At 37.6% G+C, this 23,355-nt stretch overlaps 1 protein-coding gene across 1 annotated transcript; it reads right to left on the bottom strand.

Annotated features, from left to right (window-relative positions):
- Window positions 1-4,811: 4,811 nt before the first annotated feature.
- Window positions 4,812-9,310, bottom strand: LOC308641787 (mas-related G-protein coupled receptor member X2-like; the record flags this gene model as incomplete). Its single annotated transcript, XM_081280386.1, has 2 exons — window positions 4,812-6,140; window positions 9,300-9,310. The coding sequence occupies 2 exons, from the start codon at window positions 9,308-9,310 to the stop codon at window positions 5,147-5,149; spliced, it is 1,005 nt and encodes a 334-aa protein (XP_081136512.1). The 3' UTR covers window positions 4,812-5,146.
- Between the last annotated feature and the right edge of the window lie 14,045 nt (window positions 9,311-23,355).

Raw genomic sequence — 23,355 nt, forward strand, 5'->3', positions numbered from 1 at the left:
TCATCTAAGCCCCAGTGCTGTGGAGCGTTGATCTGGGAACCAACAGTTTAATTTTACCAGACCCCTTTGGTGGGCAAGCCCCCGGAAACTGGCGGCTAAGACCTTGGGTGTCGCCGCTGGTGGTAAGGGGAGTTGGGGATCAAGAATCCCCTCTGCTTCCCTCGACCCCTACAGTCACGTCCACTCCACTGGCAGTAGGAGGAGTTGGGGGTCGGGAGTGCCCTCTGCTTCCCTCCGCCCCTACAGTCACGCCCAAGCCACTGCAGTAGGGGGAGTTGAGGGTTGGGAGTCCCTCGGTCCCTACAGTCACGCCCCCGGAGAGATTTTTGAGGTTTCCCAGCTGTTTGTATCTGGTGGGGGTGGGAGTCACACACCTGTTAAAGTGGATTCCTCTGGGAAGGAATTTCGTCAGCCGAACTCCGGTGACATCACCTCTCTGCTATAGCGGGCCCCAGGCTCCTTGCCGGAGTGTCCAAAGGGAGGGGTGGGACTGGCCTGTCTCTGGTCTGACCCAATCTCAGTTGGTTTCAGTTCCTGTTCGCTATTTCATGAAGGCTTGGCTAGAGACCTCTTCATCGGGTCCCTGCGCTGCGCCTGCTGAGCTGCACCTCAGAGGCTGGTCACTGAGCTGCGCCGGTGGGCGGCTGCCGGTCGCAGAGCCAGGCCACGCAGGCGGGTGGCTGCCAGTCGCTGAGCCGCACGGGCAGCGACTGGTAGGTCTGGACCTCCACGCCGCATGGCAGAGATTCACTCGTCTGGGGAAAACTGTCACCTCCAATAATCCTACTAATTCTCGCTTCAGCTGAATTTTGGTGGAAGTTTCTCAGCAGGTAGAATCTAAGCATATTAATGCGTCTCTCTGACCCCGTTATTGAGGAGGTACTGAAAGCACTGCCTCCCTGCCCGCCACCATGTTGGATCCTGAGGATTGTTTTAATATGTGAACATAAAAGGAGGTTAACAGATATGTTTGTTTACTTTCACCTTTCTTTTTCATTATATTTAATAATTCTGTTCAAGATAATGTAAATTGTTCAGAAAATTGGTTTCTTTTAGTGCCTTCTGGAATATTACAAAATTTTTTATTTAGCCATTATTGCCAGAATTCCTATCTTCATCCCAGTGCCGGTGAAGACAAAGATAAAACCAATGTACAGCTTCTGCAATAGCTATCACTGAACTGCTTGCAGAACTTGCCTGGACTACATATCACTTGTATGCATTGTGAACTCACTTGTATGCATTGTGAACTATCTGTTGGTGTAGCGACTTGTGGTAGTGTTGGGGTATTTTTGCTGATGGTGTCATTGGTGGTACAATTTTTCAAAAAGGAGTCGTCAATTGGCTTGGTGTATCTTCCTCCCTTCTACTTGTGATGGTTGTTCAGCTAAAATTTGGGGGCCAACAGAGGTGAGGCAAAGAACCTTGCCCGCACCCCCGCTGGTACAAAGACCTATCCACAGTTGTGGCTGTATGCTGGACTGGTAATCAATGACGGGTAAGATCCAATTGCGTTGGTACCAATCTAAAACAGGAGGCTGACGCCTTGAGGTCAGCTCATCCGATGACGGGTAAGCACCATATGTAGTATTGGACAACCTAAGACAGGCATGGTCCCTAAGCCACATGCTTGTTGTTTAAACAGAGAGGGGGAGATGTTGAGAGCCACAGCCGAAGGGGCCCCAGCAAACTTCTAGCTGCCAAATGATTGGCTCCTCTGCCGTGATGCTCTTTGGGCTGTTTCCCCACCCTTTCAGACCATGGAGCTGCTCATTGGGGGACTTTTTTGGCTCCTCCCATGCGACCCAGCCAATGGGCCTCAAGAGCAGGAGGGGTGGGGGAGGTAGAGAGGCTTGTGGGAAGCCGGTGGTGGCAGCTGGGCTCTGAGGGTTTTTCCTAAAGAGCTGTGTGGTGTGGTGTGTGTGTTCTAAAAATAAAGTTCATTTCTTTTGACAAGTGGCTCCTGAATTGTGCCCAGCCAGACTGCAGCACTATACCATACAAAATGCTAACTCAAAATTAATCAAAGACCTAATCAAAATACTTAACATGGAAAAAACCATAGAAGAAAACAGAAGTCTTCTAAAAACTGTCCTTGGTGATGGTTCCTTGGAAACCCCACTAAAAACCCAAGTTAAAAAGCATAAACTAAGTAAAGGGGACTACATCAGACTAAAAAGCTGCTGTATAGCAAAGGAAACAATCAACCAAATGAAGGCAACCCACATATTAGGACAAAATATTTACAAACAATATAATAGATAAAAGGCTAATATTCTAGATTCATAGGGAACTCATAAAACTCAGCACCAAAAAAATAAAAACAATCCAAAATGAAATGAGAAAATGAGAAAATGACTTGAATAGTTCTTTTTCAAAAGGTGACATATAGGTGACAAACAAAAGAAAATGATATGCTCAGCATCACTATTAATAAGGGAAAGGAAAATCAAAGCCACTATGAGATATCAGCGCACACCTGTTAGCTATAACAATAGATAAGAGATAATACAGTGGATTTCTATTATTATAACAAATACCTGAGATAATCAACGTGTAAAGAGAAAAAGGTTATTTTGGCTCTCAGTTTTGGAGGTTTAACTCCATGATCAGTTGCCCTGTTGCTTTGGGCCTAGGGCATGCTCCCTTTTGAAGGACATAGTAGAGCAATCCCACTCACCTCCTGACCAAGAAGCAAAAGACAGGGAAAAGAAGGACTTGACTGGTGTCCCACTATGTGCATCCAGAGCAAATACCCAGTGACCTAAAGTCCTCCCACTAGACCCCACCTCTTCAAATTTCTACCATCTCCCAATAGTGCCAAAGCTGGGGACCAAACTTTAAAACTTTGGGAGACATTCAACATCCACACTATAGCTAATACAAGTGTTGGTGATGGTGTGGACAAAAGGAAACCCTGGCACACTTGGTGAGAATCAGATTTGTGCAGTCATTAGGGAAAGCAGTAGGAGATTCCAGTTGAAATGAAAAATAAATCTGGGGCTGGGATGTGGCTCAAGCGGTAGTACATTCGCCTGGCATGCGTGCGGCCCGGGTTCGATCCTCAGCACCACATACAAACAAAGATATTGTGTCCACCGAAAACTAAAAAATAAATATTACAAAAATTCTCTCTCTCTCTCTCTTTAAAAAAAAAAGAAAACGAAAAATAAATCTACCATTTGACCCAGCAATTCACTGCTAGTTAGATAGATAGATATCCAAAAGAAATTAAATTACCACCTTGTAAATATATCTGCACCCCCATGTTTATTGCAGCATTATTCACAATAGCTAATCTAGAAGAGCAACCTAGGTATCCAAGAATCGAGGTGCACATATTCAGCAGATCATTATTCAACATGAAAAAAGATAAGATACTGTAATTTGCCACAACATGATGTACTTAGAGGACAGTATGCTAAGGAAGGGCTTGACTGGTGTTCCACTCAACCCAGGAAGAAAAATATTTCATGATCTTATTTATATGTGGAATACTTTTTTATTAGATCATTGTATTTATACATAATATTTGGGTTACTTTTGACATAATTATACATATAAGGAATTTGAATTCAATCCCCATTTCCCCCTCCCCTTTCTTCTCCTCTTCCCTCCCATTTTTGTCTCCTTTATTCTAATGATCTTCTATGGGAAATACTTTTTAAAGAAGAAATATATAGAAATAGAATGTAAAATAGTGGTTACCAAGTATGGAACAGTAAACAGAAAATGAGAAAATATAGGTAAAAAAAATTAAAGTGATAAATATGTTGGATGAAACAATGTACACTAGTATTATATTTGAAGATAGTGATAATATTCAAGATTTTGCTAAATAAATAGATTATAAGTGTTCTTGCAATAATGGAAAAATTAAAAATTATGTGGTATGATAGATATTTTAATTTTTTGGCTATAAAACCATTTTGCCTTATCTACACCTATCTTATAGCATGTTATACCCCTACAATCTACACACTAAAATTTATTTTAAGATTAAAAAAGGAAGTAAGAGTCATCCTGACCTCTGGGTCAAGGGACTGAATGGAAGAAACAATGGAAACTAGCAGAGGTATAAAACTGTTTTGTGTCTTGATGTGTATGGGGGTCCTGTAGCTATATTTCTTTTTTATACTCATTGAATAGTATTCTTATGATTTGTGCTCATTATTATCTTTTGATTATACATGAATTAAAATTATAAGACCTTATATCCCTGAAAATGAAAATATTATTTTCTCAGAAAGTGTTAAGCAGAAACACATGCAGTTCAATTAATAAAATATATGCTGTGAGCCCCTAGAAATAGTCTAAGATTCTAATTAGAAAAGTCCCCCAGAGAGTCAAGGCAAAGAGGAAAGAACAGGAAGAGATGAACCTGCTAACAGAGGACACAAGGAATGAAACCATAGGAAGATAGTCTGTGTCAAACCTTAAATTTCCATGGATGTGGATTCATCCAATTATAACCTTACCATCAAGCTTGCCAAAGTTGAAAATGATGAAAAGAATAAACATAAATGTAGTCACTCAAAACTGGTAAGTGGAGATTTTAGCACAGGATTGACTTAAAAATCAATCAGCTATATTCATCCATTAAGTCATTCATTCAGTAAAAATTTATTAAACCAGGGCAATATATTCAGGCCTATCAAAATCAAGGGATACTGAGATTACTGGGTAATTTATTTAATTCTTCTAATAATATTGAGACAGGAATTGTAAGAATTAGGGGGAAAATGTCCAAAATGTAAGATTCTTTTAGTCTTTATCGGGTGCACTGATGAAAGAAATTGAGGGTTTTTTTCCCCCCTTACCGCTTTCACCTTCTGCTGGAAAACAGATTTGTCAAAAGTAGAAGCAGTCCTGGATCCCAGAGCTGATGAAGCTCACAAGCAAAGGGGTGAAGCACCTGAGTAAGGCAGTTCCGGAGACACAGTGATCAGTGTTTAACAGGCCCTGTCACAGTGGAGGTGTGGACAATTATTATCTCCTGATTTAAAACTAGGTAACCAACTGAACCAGGTTCTGAGCATCTCCCATACTGATAGGGCCAGGAAGGCTCTCAGAAGCACATGTGTCTGTTCAAAGCAGAGGCTCTCGTGAATTGCACCAGAGAGCTGCAGCAGCACCAGACTGCTGCTTACTCTCCAAGGTATCCTGATGAAACCCTGCTTCCAGAGTCACCCTTGTCAGGGGTGTCCTGCATGGCCCTCTGTAGAACCAGCTTGAGGGTTCTTCGCTTCCACCTCAGCTGCCTAAAGGAGCCAACAAAGAAGTAAATTATGGGGTTGGCACAGCTGTTAACACAGGATAGAACAACTGTAATCCAATAGGATTCACAAGGAATAGCATCATATCTCAGGATCCAGACTAAGAGGAACCAGTAGATCCCAAAGGGCAGGCCAAAGGAGAGGAAGACCAGCACCGTGAGCCCAATGGTTACGCACAGCCTGGTCAGTGTCATCTTCTGTGAACCACAAAGGATCCTGACAATCAGGATTAGGCTTGACCCTGAGAGGATGACAAATAAAACCATCAGCCAAGCAGAAGTGATGAAATCTATTGTTTTACACCAATCATCGTTATACTCTGTACCCAGGAAGCTACAGTACTTCCCTTCCGGGATGCTCAGCGACAGCGACAGGGCCCAAAGCAAGGCACACATGACAGCTGGTGTGTGTTTCCAGCGGCGGCAGTGGTACCAAATGGGCCACAGGACAGACATGCAGCGCTCAGTGCTCATGGCACTGAGCATGCTTAGCCCTGCAAGATAGGCAAAGGTTGACACAAACATGAAGAATGTGGGAACAGGGATGGAGTTGGAATAGAAGACGTTAATGATTTTCCACAGGGAGTCTATGATCTGGAAGCAGAGGAAGAGAAAGTCAGCTGCAGCCAGGTTGAGAATGTAAATGGAGAAGGCCTTCCTGTGGACACAGAAGCCCAGGATCCAGAGCACAACTGCGTTTCCTGCCACACCAATCGGGGCAATGATGAGGGTCAGGAAAGCCAGGATAAGATTCTTCTTATAGCAGTTTGGAAGAATATATTGAAAATTGTCATTCATTGTTGTGGTTTCTGTCTCCCGGGTTGGCATGACTGTATCCATGCTCATGAATCCTCCACTGGTGCTGCTGGGAATACAAACAAGATATGAACAACTGCTGCATGATCTCTGATTCTTAAGACTACCCTGCGATGTGGGAAGTATTGCTCCTGTGGCACAGGGAAGGGAAAGACAGGCCTGCAGAAGTTAAGTAATCCCTCACAGGCCAGGAAGTCATGGGACCTAATTTCAATCCCAGTTCTCACTGACTCTAAAGCCTGGGCCATCTGCAACCCCCTCTTTCTACTGACAGGGAATATTTAATGGCCCCAATGCACCCACTCAGCATCCTAGACTATATGGGACAGATACAGAATCCTGAGCCCAACTTTCTTTCTATCCTGGGACAGAAATTATGTATCAGGTGCAGGAAGCTGGAAGCCCCAAGCATGACACATGCCCACCCTCACTGACTGGGTGGGTCCAAAGTACATTGAGAAAGGAAATCATAGTTAGACCTATAATGAGAATATGACCTATTTGTAGGATACTTGTGAAGACAGTCAGATCACTTAGATTAAAATTGCTCCATGTCCGTTTCAAATTTTGGAAACACAAAAAGCAGAAACTAAGCAGGATAGACAGTATTTTCCTTTTACCCATTGATGTGACCCCATTGTCCCCAGCTCTGTTTGAGGGTCACAGCAGATAGTCAAGATAGTCAAGAAATGTGACTATCTTGTGAATGACAACTGGATAAAAGAGAGAGGAGCCCAAGCTTAGTTGAAATTTTGGGAAAAATATCACACAAGCATTTTTAAGTGAAATCAGTCACCAGAAAACATACATTTAGACACTGAAGAAAATGCCATTGCTCATGGTTCCTTCTGTGGAAATCTCTGATATGTTTCAAAGAATTCCTTATGCCTGCAGTGATGGTCCAAGGTGGTCACTGTCATGTCTCCAACCCATGGAGAGTCAGAATATGACTTTAATGATCACCTAAAAAGTGTAAGCCTGCAGTTCAAGAAGAGATTTCCAGGTTTAGTTGAACTTGTTGCACTTGTGATGAGTAAAATGCAAGTTTGATAAAGCAGAAAGAGAATTGGCAATGGGGCTGGATAGAGAGTGTTGAGGCATGGAAATATCCAAGAGTGATTAGGAAGGGATTTCTAAGTTATAAACTATAAACTCATTGTTTTACTTTTTAAAATCATTTAGCAACTTAATTATCTCAGGTAGGGGTATTTTTTATTCAAATGCTCATTAATGAAAAACTTTGGGTGGAAAGAGAGATGCACAAATCAGTTGGGAAACAAGGAAGAACTCTCCGGAAGGTGGACATTAGCAACTGGTTGAGTGATTAACTCATTTTTATTTTCTAAATAACTATCTGTGGTAAATACTCTTATTCCCATCTTATATAAGGAAATACAAAAAGAAGGAGGTTGAAAGATTTTGTTTCAGGTCTCATCAGAAAAACTAATATCACCTGGATTTAAACCCATTGGTTTTTATCAGAATCTGCGTCCTTCATCAGCCCCATATTGTCACTGCCACTGTGATGTGTTCATTACACCCAGGAAGATGATAGGGGATGAAGCATTTCACTTGCATCATTTGTAATTCATAATTCACTTAACTCTCTTATTAAAATGGAAGAGGTAAATTTTGGAGACAACAAGGAAGAAAAAACTAAGACATGTGGAACAACAGGAGGTAATTTTACGACAATTCAGGGCCTAGAAGCCCATTTCTGTCTCTGAAAAGGACCAAGTCACTCTATCTAGACTATCCTGAACTCAAACAAGACAAGAGGACCACAGTGGGCTGAGACAGAAACCTCTGGGCATCAGGGGTTGAATTCACCTCAGGGGCTCTTAGTTCCTGTTGCCTGGTGGGCCTGAGGAGGTGATGGAGGAAAATCACAGTCTCTGTTATTCCCCCCTCTTGAAATTTGGCCTTTTTATTTGTACACAGAAGATAGTTTTTGGCTCTATTTGTAAATGTATGGATTTTTTTCTCTTCTTCATCAAACATGAATCTCTAAAAACCTAGACCTAACTGGTATGTGTTTTTGCTATTGTACCCTCAGCATCTAGCACATATGACTAAGAAACCATGTATTGTTATATCCTCATTGATCACAGCAAGAACTTGAGATTTAGTGAACAACACAGATATCTCTATCACATAATGAGGGGCAGATGCAGTGCCCATCTGGTCTCTTGGAGCTCTGTTCAAGGCCTTTCTACTATTCTTGTCTCATCACACATTATATGAGGGACTCCCAAGCAAAATCTTTTTTTTTTATCATGGAATGTGAAGAAAAATTAGGTGCTTAGAAATTGCCATTTGTTACATCGAGTCACTCTTCTTTTCTCTCATATAATAATTCTGAGAAATTTAAGACAGGAAAAGGACCCTAATTCTATTACTATTAATGACACCAGTCAGATAATACATGTCCACAGGAGATGGGAGAGTGGGAAGAAAGCAATTTTTGAGTTTCTAATTTACATCTTCTCTCTATGCTAAACTGTGAGTTGGAAGTGGCTGTATTACTCCACCTAAGGACATTGATCCTTGGCCCTTTCCTCAAAGCATAGCTATATCTACAGCCACAACAGTCATCTCTCAATTCTGATAACTTCTATTTCCCATTGTTTTTTAAACACAGTGACATTGAATCTCTCTCCACTCCATACTATTTTCCATGGGGTGGAATTAGATTCACCAATCCATGTAACTTTTCCAAACTATGCACATATTGGTAAACTGTTCCTCAGTTAAACCCTTCCCATTCATTTTTAGATAATCTATTTTCTCTAGAGGATCTCAGAAATTCATACTGCATCAGAACTTTCCAACACAAGTAACATGAATGACTGGTTTATGCACAACATTTTAGCTTTGAAAAGCATACATCCACCTATACTGACTCCTATATTAGGAAAGCAGCAGATTTCTAATTCTAACAGTAAATTTGAATGTTTAGAGTTAAGCACAGAATGGGGAGAAGGTACAACAAAAAAACAACTGTCTTAGTTTGCAGCTTTCATAGCTCCCACACTCAACCTTGTCAGCCCTCAATGTTGCCAGGAGAGACTTTGGACAAAGTCCCCTGTCTGTTCCTGCTAGAACACATCAGGCCCCTTGTATCCTCCACCTCAAGGTGAATTTATCTGATTGTGGACTAATAGAAGAAAGACACAGCTTTGGGAATAAGTTCTTTTAAGAGTTTTACCTTTCTTCCATTCTTCTTATTGGAGGTGATAAGCTGATCCGTGGCAAAAGGAAGAGTCCCCTGTGTTGGTTGTCACTACAGAACACTTCTCTGCTTTGGAGAGATGACTGTAGGGAATGAATTGAAGGCTGGTGCTTCAGAAAAGCTTATCAGAATTCAGATAGTCCTGTGATTTCCTGTACTAGGTCTTAAGACAAATGAGAGTGTAGGATTATTTCAGTGATATTCTTCATGAAATTTTTCTGATTCTATTCCTACCTCTCAACTTCTACCTATATCCACCTCATTGGTTACTCTTCTCTGCAAGTGATTGTAGTTTTGCCGTGTCTTACTGAGAGATGATCAGGAATGCCAAGCAAAGTGAGCCCATGCCCAAAATCTAACTGAAAAATAATACTTTTCTTTACTCATAATTCAAAGCCTTTATGATCTGTCCCACACTTTTTTATTATCATAGCAGTTACATGCAATTATTTGCAGTTTTTTTTCAAGTGACACAGATATGCATCAAATAAAAAGAAAACATCTTCTTGAGGTTTTCTCCAGAATCAACCACTGATTCAGTTTCTCTTCTAATTTATTTTTACTAGTTATGATTTCAGATTTGAGTAGTGAATATATATTATTTTTGAATTACATGTGTTAAAAATAGGATCAATTGATGTATCACATGAAATGAGAACAATATAGGATATGATAGATAATTAAAAAATAAGATTGGGAATTTAAAATATTTATGATTTAAATGTTAATGGTTCTCATGAAAAATGAGAGCAATATTTAATGGAAGAGTGAAAGCAAATAAAGAAAGATAGATACACTAAGTGAGATAAAATGCTAGGAATAAAAACACTAACAGGCATAAAAGTGACATTGAAGAATGTTCTCAGTAGACTGAACACAGGCTAGAAAAAAAGAAAATACAAAGAACTGAAACTACAGGCTCACTAAAATAAGGTAATTGAGACTTCCTAAGCTGAAAAGCTAAGAGGAAAAATTGTGTGGAAATAGTACAAAAAGTTGTAACTTCTACATGATGGGAATACCAGAGGAGAACAGGAAAAAAAGAAAGGAACAGAAGAAATATTTCATATAATACTTGTTTATACTTTCCCCAAATTATTATCAGAAACCAAACCACAGATGCTGAAAACTATGAGCAGGATGAAAACAACAAAAACACAGAAAACATAAAAGGAATGGAGAAAACACAAGAAAGAATAAATCTCATTAGAAGAGTAGCTAAGATAATGAGAATTAGGATCAAATCAAACAATAGAAATAAAACAAAATGTCAATAAGTAATACATACATTTCTATAATAACATCAACTCTAAATAGTCTTTGTTCTCCATTTGGAAGACAAAGACTGGCAGATTGGGTTAATAAACAAGATCCAACTATATGTAACCTGCAAGAAATATACGGAATTGGCACAGACTTCCACAGACTGAAAATGACAGGATGGAATATGATATCCATGAAAATGGAATCCAAAGACATCAGAAGTAGCAGATTTTGAGCCAATTTAATCAGAAGAGAGAAAGAATATGGTCACTAAATATGAGTAAAAGGAACAATCCAACAAGAAAAATAGCAATTCCAAATAACGTATGATTTTAACATACCTCTCTCAGTGATACATAGATTATCCAGGCATAAAATCAACAAAGATACTGTAGAGTTAGAATAAACTATAATCAAATGACTTAACAGACATCTACAGAATATTTCATCCAACACTAGTTTTTCAACACACTTTCTTTTCAATTGCTTATGGAACTTCTCCAAAAGAGATCATATTTTAGAGCAAAAGCAAGTTTTAACAAATACAAAAATGCTGAAATAAGTACTTGCATTTTATTGGATCATATTAAAATTAAATCAGAAATTAACAAAAAACTACAGAAACTATAAAAATACATGGATATTAAATACATTTTTTAAGGATAAATGGTTCATCAGAGAAATCAAGGGGTAAGTTAAAAATTTCTTAGAGTCAAACAAGAACAAAAATAAAACATACAAAAATTTATGAGATACAACAAAGGCAATTGTAAGCTGAAAGCTGATACTTTGAGTGCCTACATGAAAATAGTCACTGAAATATCAGAAAGATTTTAAATTTAAAAAATCAGAAAGATATCAAATAAATAAACTAAATGATGTGTCTCAAGTTCTTAGAAAAACAAGAATAAATCAATTCCAAATTAAGTAGAAGGAAAATAACAATAAAGATTAGAACTGATGTTAATGATAAAGAGAATTAAAAAAATAAAAAGCATCAATGAAAAAACAGTGATTCTTTGAAAAAATATAAAAGTCAAATTAACTGAAAGAGAGAGAAGACTTAAATTTATCAAATTGGAGACAAAGAATGGGATATTACATCAGAAATTACTGAAATTCAGAGGATCATTATGAGGTACTCTACAAATTTATATTCTAATAAATTGAAAAAAAAATCCAGAAGAAATGGATAAATATCTAGACTTATGTAACCTAGATGACTGAAATAACAGTGGGTGATTTCAATACACCTCTCTCACTAATACATATGTTAGCTAGACATAAAATCAACAAGATACTACAGAGTAAATAAACCAAGATAATATATAAAATGTAGTAGTAGTTCAATAACAAGAAATAAAATTGAAGCATTAATAGAAAATTTTCCAAGAAAGAAGAACTCAGGGCTAGATGGTCTAACAGCTGAATTTAGTGAGGTCTTTAAAGCAGAGCTCATATCAATGCTCTTTAAATTATTCCATCAAATAGAAAAAAGACAACACTTCTAAACCTATTCTATAAAAGCAGTATCACCTTGATACCAAAACCAGATAAGGACTTGTCAAAAATAAAAAATTAGATCACTTGGGAGGCTGAGGCAGATAAGGACTTGTCAAAAATAAAAAAAAAATAGATCACTTGGGAGGCTGAGGCAGAGTTTGTGAGTTCAAAGCCAACATCATCAAAAGCAAGGTGCTAAGCAACTCAATGAGGCTCTGTCCCTAAATAAAATATAAAAAAGGATTGAGGTTGTGGTTCTGTGGCCAAGTGCTTATGAGTTCAATCCCCAATATACAGAGATACGAAAAATTGTACTTTATATGTGTAATAAGAATTGTAATACATTTCACTGTTGTCGAGTATATAAAAAAATAATAAAATCAATAAAAAAGAAAGAAAATTAGAAACAAATATCTATAATAAATATAGATATAAAATTCTTAACAAAATACTTGCAAATCAAATTTAGCAACATATTAAGAAGCTCATGGGTGAGTATCAAGTTGGTTTTAACTTAGGCACATAAGGATGGTTCAATCATTGCTGAATCAATGAGGGACATAAATAGGATCAAGGACAAAAATCATATGATCACATCAATAGATATAGAAAAACCTTTCGTAAATGTCATTGATAAAGAAATCAAGAAAACAATTCCATTCAAATAGCTTCAAAGTGTAAAACAGTAGGAATTAATCTAACAAAAGAGGTGAGAGACCTCTACAAGGAAAATTAAGGAACTCTAAAAACAGACCAAAAAACAGAAGAAGATGCTAGAAGATGGAAAGTTAGGCAGAAGTAATATTGTTAAAATGACCATATGAACAATCATGACCTTCAGATTCAAAGCCATCCACAGCAAAATACCAATGACATTTCATCACAGAATAAGAAAAAGCAGTCCTAACATTCATATGGTAGAAAAAAAATGAAAATACCCAGAGCAATTTTTGAACAAAAGGAAGAATTCTGGAGTCATCACAAGACCCTATTTCAAATTATAGTGAAAACCTATAAAAACAAAAGGAAAACATTAGCAGCATAAAAAAATAGCCTACCAAAGGTGTTATAGGTTGGATAAGTGCTGTCCACCAAAAGCTCATGTGTGACACAATAAAGGAGTGTTCAGAGATGAAATGATCATAAGAGCTATAATCTAATCAGTGGATTAATTCACTGGAATGGGTTAATTGGGTGGTAACTAAATCAGTAAGATGTGACTAAAGGTAGGTCACTGGTGGCATGCCTTTATAGATTGGATTTTATTCCTGGTGAGCAGAGCTCTCTCTGTTTCCTGGATGTCATGAACTAAGCGGCTTCCTTCCATCATGCCCTTCTGCCATGTTACTCATGACATAATTTTATTCTTCTTTATTGATAAACACACACACACACACACACACACACACATATACATACATACATACATGCACACACATGCACACACACACATATATAATGGAGTTTTAATCAGCCATAAAGAAGATTGAAATTATGTCATCTATAAGGAATGGATGAATTGGAGATAATTATGTTAAGTGAAACAAGCTATACTAAGAAAGAAAAGTGCCATATATTTTCTCTCACATAGAAACTAGAAGGATAAAAAGGAAAAAAAATCTCATGAAAATAGAATACAGACAATTGGAGTAGGGAAAGAGGATCAGGCACATGGAGGCAAGAAGGGCAAGTACACAGTCAGCCTAATCATAGTCACTGAGAAGCAAAGGTTTAGTGGTGGAGCATGGAGCATCAGAGCAGTGGCCCTGGGTCAGCTGGAGCACACGTGGCAAGCATGAGGCCCAGTGGGACAATGCCAAGGTAGTAACAGTGTGTGGACCTGTCACCCACAGTGGACTAACCCAGGTCAGTGCAGAGGCCCTGTTGCAGAAATCCACACAGCACTGCAGCTCTGAACCCTAAGCATCCACCATCTGAAGACTGCAACCTTCCACTTCCTGATGACCCTCAAAAAAATGGAAGTGGGGCAGATTCAAGTGCCAACCAAGAATTAGTGCCTTTTAAGCCCTCATTAGTATAAGTTTGAACCAATGGCATTGATTCAAGTGCTGTATAAACCCCAACACTAGCACACTTAAATGGCAACCCCTCGTGGTTCCCCACTTATTCTACAGAAATTCTGTTTATATTTGGTTCTATCCACACTTGAATAAATCCTATGCTTTCAATCACTCATACTTCTCTGTGGATTTCATTCTTGAAATTCACCAGACAAGAACCCAGAAAGAAGTTGGTGTGAGCTGCTAGGGTCTGCTGAGACACTGGAGGGCATAGCCCACCAAAAAGAGCTACAACACATTTCATGGATAAAGAGGCCTGCAGCTTACAGAGATCCCACCAATCAACAGAAGCTAAAAAACTTCAGTTTTAGAGGTACTGGGAAGAGAAATGGAACAAATAATGTTATGAGTATATATGAATACGCCACAATGAAACTCACTATTATTATAATTAATGTGCACCAACCAAAAATTTAAGAAGGAAAATATAAAACTAATATCAGACAAAAAGACAGGAGGAACCCTTATAACTGATCTATGCACATAAATACAAACTAGAGAGAATAAATAATAATAAAAAATTAATGGATAAATCAAAATCAGTAAAGAAAATTACTGAAACAAAACTTGGTTCTTTGAGGAGAACAACAAAATCAATAAGCCTCTAGTAAGGCTAGGGAAAAAAAGAGATGATGCAAATTACTAATGTGAGGGTTGGGGTTTATAGCTCAGTGGGTAGAGCATTTGCCTTGCATGAGTGAGGCACTTGGTTCGATCCTCAGTACCACATAAAAACAAATAATTTTAAAAAAAGATATTGTGTCTGTATACAACTAAAAAAAATATTTATAAAAAGTTACTAATGTCAGAAATGATCATGTGTTTAAAGCCAACCAAAGTAAAAACAAGATACAAAGAAACACAGTGAAATCCTGTCTAAATAAAATACAGACTAGGACTGGGGATGTGGCTCAGTAGTTGAGTGCTCCTGAGTTCAATCCCCCATACACCCTCCTCCAAAAAAAGAAAGGGGATATAACTACAGATCGTGCAGTCATTGAAATGCTTGTAGACTATTATTAGGAACAATTCTATGCCCCTAAATTGTATTATGTGGATGGTGTGTACTGCTTTTTGAATAATACATCTACCAGAACTCACACAATAAGATATAACTGAACAGACCTCTATCTATTGAAGATCTATTAACCACCCTAAGCAAAAAGGACTAGTGTCAGATGATTTTACTGATGAATTACAGCAAATATGGAAAAAAAGAAAAGACACCATATATAGTGTCTTCCAGAAAGTAGAATCAGAGGGAATAATTCTCATCTCATTCTGTGAGACCAAAATTACCCTAATATCAAAACTAGATAAGGACTTTAGCAGAAAGAACATATAGTTTCTCACTATTAAGTATGATATTAGCTATCTTATTGGTCATATTTTCCTTTCTACATTCTTTGATGAAATATCTGAAAGGGATGAGTATCAGATTTTAAAATGACCCTTAAATCTCAATAAGAAAATGACCAGCATAATTTCAAAATAGGGGAAATTTTAATTCTTGCCAAAGAACATATGAGGATGGCAAATCTGCATGGGAAAAATATGTATAATGTGATATGTGTTTGAGAACTGCATTTTAAAAAATTGTATCCTACTACACATGTTTTAGAATGATTAAATAGTATCACTGTTAAAATTAAATTCTGATGAGATTGTGAAGCAATAGGAATTCATACATTCATGGTAATACAAAATGGTACATTACTTTAGAAAACAGTCTGGAAGTTTATAGAACTACCAAATATTGACTTATCCTAAGATCCAGCAGTCATGTTTCTAGATATTTATACAAGTGAATTGCAAACTTAGATTCACACAGAAGTCTGTATATACATTTATACAATCTTTCATCATCATTGCAAAAATTTGGAAGCAACCAAGGTGTTCTGATTATCAATCTGTGGCCCGCCCATAAAATAAAGTCTTATTTATCAATGAAAAGAAATGAGTTAGCAATCTATTAAAAACATGAAAGAATCTTAAATGAATATGGCTAAGTGTAGGAAGTTAGTCTGAAAAGAGCTACACACTGTGTGATTACAACTAAATAGAATTCTAGGGATGGTAAAAATTATGTAATAAGATCCTCAGTGATATCCTGAGGATCTGGGGAAAGAGAGGGAAGTTTTGGTGAAGCAGAAAATACTTTTAGGGCTTTAAAATACTCTGTATGTCACTGCAATGGTAAATATATATAATTCTGCATTTATCAATGTCCATTGAACTGTGTAATGCAAGGAATGAACCCTAGTGATAACTATGGCCTTTAGTTTATAAAAAGGTATCACTATATGTTTATTAATTTTAATAAATACATCACACCATGAAAAATGCAATAGCAATAAAAACTGTGTAGGGATAAGTATGAGAAGAGCAGATAGAGGGAAACTCTCTGTACTTTCTGTGTTATTATTCTGGAAACCTAAAAAGTGCTCCCCAAATCATAAAAAATTAGCAAACTATCAAATGTATAATATATATATATATATATATATATATTATACATTTGAAATATACAACTGCAAAAGGACTTATATTTAGCATCTATTATAAACTCCTAAAAATCAACAATAAAATGTGGAAATCATTTTTAAAAATGTAAACTTAAAACAATACAAGTAGCTAATGAGTGAAGAAAATGATGCTCAATTTCATACATTAGTAAGGAAACGCAAATTAAAACAATAAAATACTCCATTACACTCATTAAAATGACCAGAATTCAAAGGATTGACATGACTGACTATACCATGTTCCTCAGGTGCATGTTCAGCAACTGGACTCCATACTCTTCTGGTGAGAATGTGAATTAGTAGAGTGAACTGAAAAACAGTTGAGCAGTTTCTTTGTTAGACTTATATTATGATCCAGCAATTTTTCTCTGTGTTGATTATTCAAGAAAATGAGATCATATGGTCACAAAAAAACCTTGAACAAAAATGTACACAGAAGCTTTTTTGAAAAAGGTAGAAAATTGAAGATGATCCAGATCAATTAATATAAAAATGGTTAAATAGTGACACTTCTGTTATCATTTATATAGTACTGATTAAAGGAATGAAATGAAACTAATCAACCCCAAAAATATAATGTTGATGAAGGAAGCTAGGAATAGAAAATGTCCACAGTATATTTCAAAACAAATAAAGTCAATGATCAGGCAAAACTGATGTTTGGTGATAGAGGAATAAATGGTGGCCTCAAAGCCAGGGGGGTTACAAAGTAACTTTCAGAAGTATAAAAATGTTTTGTGTATTGAATGTGTTTTGGGTCACATGGGTGTATTTTTCTACCAAACCATATCAACTATATAGTTGTCATATTACCCATCACTCTACCATAATTATTCCATTAATAAAAATAATAAAAGATTAAAAATGAATATTTTAAAATTAAAGTATTATTGTTATAGAACATGGAGAAAAAAAATTGTGTGTAATTAAAATTAATTAATGAATAAAGTATATATAGGGAGATTTGAGGAAAAAAAGACAGATTTGATATGAACCCTATCCTCTAAGAATAATTAATCTGGTGAATCCCTTCAGACACCTTCCAAAAGGGATTAGAGAGCAGAGATAGATAGATAGATGCATGCATACATACATACATACATACATACATACATAGAAAGAGAGAGAGAGAGAGAGAGAGAGAGAGAGAGAGAGAGAGAGAGAATCTCTAAAGGCAAAAAGGAAAGCAATGGAGGGCATTTGTGATGCTGATGCAGGACATGTGAAAGGAAACCACAGGAAGAGAGTCTACCTTGAAACGCACATATGCAAGTTTGTTGGTTAATCTGCTCAACTTCGTTTGCAAAAAATTTGAAAAATGGTGAAAGCAACACACTTAAGAATGAAGTCTCAGTTCCTGTAAGTGGAGATTTAGCATAGGTTTGAATATAAAAGCCTTTGTTTTCTTATTTATTCCTTAAGGCATTTATATAATAAACACTTTTTAAGTCAGAGAGATATTCTAAGTCCTGCCAAAATTAAAGAAGAGTGTCCTTTAAGGCACAGATTGAAATTTAATTTCTTTGGTTTTAAGAAATATGCACATATATATGAAAAGAAATGAGTAAAAATATAATATTAATCTCCTTCAGGTTCAGTGACCAAGGAAATGCAGAGTTTTCCTGCACTACTTCCAGACTTCTGCTTGAAGAAAGGTTGGTCAATTTGAGAACAGTTTGGACCCTAACTCTGTTGAAATTCATGTTGACCCCTCCACCTGTGACCCCTCAGACACCCCTCAGAGCCTAACCTCTGGCACAGGACCGCCCCTTCCAACTAGCAGACTACCACAGGAGGTCAAGCCCCTAGGCCCAGATCCACCCACAGGGACCTGTGCAGGGCCCAGGCTCACAGTAGGCCAGGGTTCTCCCCTCCACTCACAGGCACCTGCCAGAGCCCAGCCTCCAGCATAGGACCACCTCTTCCGACCAGCAGACTACCTCAGGAGTCCCCACCTGGCCCGGATCTGTCCACACCAATTTGTGCAGAACCCAGGACTAGGATGCAGTAGCATACATTGAAGGACACCAGCAGGGTCTGGAAGACCAACTTCAAGATGAGGTACAGACAATCAGCATGGGTACTACAAGAATATAGGGAAGAAATTGTAATATCCCAGATCCACACTGCAAGAAAGGAAGACACATTGACAATATAAAAAAAAAAACAAGGGAGGAAAGTGCTCCAAACAAACCAGGACACTATAATAACAGAACCTACAGACAGTGAAGTTGATGAAATGTCAGAGAAGAAGTTCAGGAGGTTCGTAATTAAAATGATCTGTGAATTGAAGGATGAACTAAATGAGCAAATACAAGCAAAAATTGATCACTCCAACAATGCGATAAGAGATCAAATACATGTAGCAAAAAGATTACTTCAAGAGAGAGATAGAGACTCTGAAAAAAAAGTCAGAAATCCTTGAAATGAAGGATACAATAAATCTAATTAAAAAACTCAATAGAAAGCAAAACCCACAGACTAGATCACTTGAAAGGAAAAAACATCAAGGATTCCAACATGGCGGCGGGAGCGGAGAGATCAAGTCTCTGACCTCTTCAGCTGTGCGGGCATAGGGAGTCGTAAACAATCTAAATTCTGTTTGCTCAGGATCACTAGGCAATGCTGAGCTGACGTGGATCTGGAGCGAAGAGTCTGGGCCTCTCAGAACACACACTGAGCCCAAATCGGATGAATTCAAGCTCCCGTTCGCCTGCTTCCCGCAGACAAACAGCTGTGACTCAGCACTAATCCGTCCGGCTGAAACAACTGGTCAGCCCTTCTGATCCTACAGAGGTAAATGCCAACCGAGCCTTCATAGGTAGTGGCCACAGGTTTTAAATGGGGCTTGGGAGAGACAGTAAGGACCCACCCGTTGCATTGGTCACCCGGCAAAGGGAAACGAACTGTTGCCATTTGCAAGAGATACCACCATGGCAGAGAACTGACGTCACCAGACTGCGGCAGAGGAGATAACTTCATTGAAACCTGCAGCTACAGGTGTGTAATTCCCTAGCCTTCCCTCTCCACACATCAGGGAAACCTTAAGGGCCCCTCCCAGCTCTCCTGTAAGGGCCCCTCCCAGCTCTCCCGTGAGCGCGATAGCCAGACAGAGGGAATCAGACGTGGCAAGGGACCCGCGGTGCGAAACTCCCAGATACCGCTCCCACCAGTGCTGACAACTGAGGTCTCTTGCACCAGCTACTGGGGGCGTGGCTACCAGAGGGCAAGTAAAATTCACTGAGGATTCTCAGCCCCAAGCTCTACAAACTTAGGGTCTGAGCAAATGGCAAACTGGGAGAGTGTGCCCAGTCATTCATGAAAACAGGGCTCCGGGAGCAGCAGACCTGGCATGTAGCCAGTATTGTGGTGAGCGGCACCCGTAAGAGGGGCCTCGCTAGATGAAAAGTGGGGAAGTGACTAGACACAAGAGGAGTCCCTAGGCACTCAGGATAGGAGACTCACCCAGTCTGGGAGGAGGAGCTACTGCACAGTGATTGGTTCTTGCATATTGACAGGAGAAACTTGGCCTGGTGGGCACAGCATCACCTACTGGAAGAGAAGTTAATCAAACTCTAAGACTGCATTTATTAGGGTTTTTTTTCTCTTTATTTTTTGATTTGGGTTTTTTCTTTCATTTTCATATTTCTTTCTTGTTGTTTTTTAATTTTTTTTACAATTTTTTAAAATTTTTTCTTCTAATTTTAATTTTAATTTTTATTATTATTATTTTTTTAAAAAAAAATTTGTCTTTTTTTATTTCCTATTTGTTTTTCTTCTTTTGTCTTTTCCTTTCTTTTCAATTTTCTTATTCCCCCTTCCTTGAATTGTACTTGCTTACTCTCATTCTCTTTAGTGACTTCTTCCCTTCCCTTCTAATACCTTTCCTCCCAAGCATCAAATAAATTTATAGGAGTAAACAGTAACTCAGCAGTCAAAGAGAACAAGAAGAAACATGAGCAGCTTCAAAAAGCAAGGAAGAAAAGGAGTATAAACAATGCAGGACAGCCTAAATATTCAGGAGGATCTAGAATCATCAGAAAAATGGTCATATAAAGAACTCAAGGAACACCTTAGACAGATGGAATGGAACCTTAAAGAGGATACAAGACAGCAAATTCAAGCAGCGAAAGAACACATTGAGAATGAATTACATAAACAGATAAAAGAAGAAGTTAAGCATCTTTATCAGGAGATAGAGATTATAAAAAATAATCAAACAATAATTCTAGAAATGAAGGAAACGATAAACCAAATTAAAAACTCAATTGAGAGTATCACTAACAGAGTGGAGCAAGTAGAAGCCAGAACATCAGATAATGAAGACAAAATATATCATCTTGAAAAGAGTCTAGCCAACTCAGAAAGGCTGGTAAAAAATCACGAGAAAAACATCCAAGAGTTATGGGATAACATAAAAAAAACAAACTTACGAGTCATCGGGATAGAAGAAGGTACAGAGATTCAAACCAAGGGAATGAGTAACCTGCTGAATGAAATAATTACAGAAAACTTTCCAGAAATAAAAAAGGAAACAGATATATAAATTGAAGATGCATACAGGACACTGAGCACACAAAATCACAGTAGACCAACGCCAAGACACATTGTTATGAAGATATCCAATATACAGAACAAAGAGAAAATATTAAAAGCTACAAGAGAAAGGAGACAGATTACATTCAGGGGTAAACCAATAAGGTTAACAATGGATTTTTAATCACAGACACTGAAAGCAAGAAGGTCATGGAACAATGTATTTCAAATACTGAAAGACAATGGATGCCAACCAAGAATTCTGTATCCAGCAAAATTAAGCTTCAGGTATGACAACGGAATAAAAATCTTTCATGATAAACAAAAGTTAAAAGAATTTGCAGCCAGAAAACCAGCATTGCAAAGCATTTTGAGCAAAACACTACAGGAGGAAGAAATGAAAAACAATAACCAAAACCATCAGTGGGAAGTGCCTCGGTAAAGACAGAGGGCGAGGGAAAACATAATCATGGAGAAACAAACTAAATTTTTTTTAAAAGGATAAATAATCAAACATGGATGGAAGTACATACCATATATCAATAGTAACTCTGAATGTTAATGGCTTAAACTCTCCAATAAAGCGATATAGGCTGGTATCATGGATTAAAAAAACAAATCCAACAATATGCTGCCTCCAGGAGACACATCTGATTGGAAAAGACATACAAAGGCTGAAGGTCAAAGGATGGAAAAAAATATACCACGCACACGGTCCTCCTAAGCAAGCAGGGGTGGCCATCCTCATATTGAATAAAATCAACTTCAAGACAAAGTTAATCAAAAGGGATAAGGAAGGACATTATATACTGTTAAAAGGAACCATTCACCAACAAGACATAACAATTATCAATATTTATGCACCAAATAATGGTGCTGCGACATTCATAAAACAAATTCTCTTCAAGTTCAAGAATCAAATAGATGACAACACAATAATTATGGGTGACTTCAACACACCTCTCTCACCATTGGACAGATCCTCCAAACAAAAGTTGAATAAAGAAACTATAGAACTCAATACCACAATCAATAACCTAGACTTAACTGACATATATAGAATATATCAACCATCATCAAATGGATATACTTTTTTCTCAGCAGCACATGGATCCTTCTCAAAAATAGACCATATCTTATGCCATAGGGCAACCTTCAGTAAATATAAAGGGGTGGAGATAATACCATGCATTTTATCTGATCATAATGGAATGAAACTGGAAATCAATGATAAAAGAAGGAAGGAAAAATCCTACACCACATGGAAAATGAACAATATGTTACTGAATGATCAATGGGTTACAGAAGACATAAAGGAGGAAATAAAAAAAATTCTTAGAGATAAATGAAAATACAGACACAACATATCGGAATCTATGGGACACAATGAAAGCAGTTTTAAGAGGAAAATTCATCACCTGGTGGTCATTCCTCAAAAAAAGAAAAAACCAACAAATAAATGAGCTCACACTTCATCTCAAAGCCCTAGAAAAGGAAGAGCAAAACAACAGCAAATGTAGCAGAAGGCAAGAAATAATTAAAATCAGAGCAGGAAATCAATGAAATTGAAACAAAAGAAACTATAGAAAAAATTAACAAAACTAAAAGTTGGTTCTTCGAAAAAATAAATAAGATCGACAGACCTTTAGCCATGCTAATGAAGAGAAGAAGAGAGAGAACTCAAATTACTAACAGATGGCATGAAAAAGGCAATATCACAACAGATGCTACAGAAATACAGAAGACAATTAGAAATTATTTTGAAAACTTATATTCCAATAAAATAGAAGATAGTGAAGACATTGATAAATTTCTTAAGTCATATGATTTGCCCAGAATGAGTCAGGAGGATACACACAATTTGAACAGACCAATATCAATGGATGAAATAGAAAAAGCCATCAAAAGACTCCCAACCAAGAAAAGCCCAGGACCAGATGGGTATACAGCGGAGTTTTACAAAACCTTTAAAGAAGAATTAATACCAATACTTTTCAAGTTATTTCAGGAAATAGAAAAAGAGGGAGCTCTTCCAAATTCACTCTATGAGGCCAACATCACCCTGATTCTGAAACCACACAAAGACACCTCAAAGAAAGAAAACTACAGACCAATATCTCTAAT

The sequence above is a fragment of the Spermophilus citellus genome, assembly GCF_964194105.1.
Source record: "Spermophilus citellus genome assembly, chromosome: 2".
In the NCBI taxonomy this organism is placed as follows: Eukaryota; Metazoa; Chordata; class Mammalia; order Rodentia; family Sciuridae; genus Spermophilus; species Spermophilus citellus.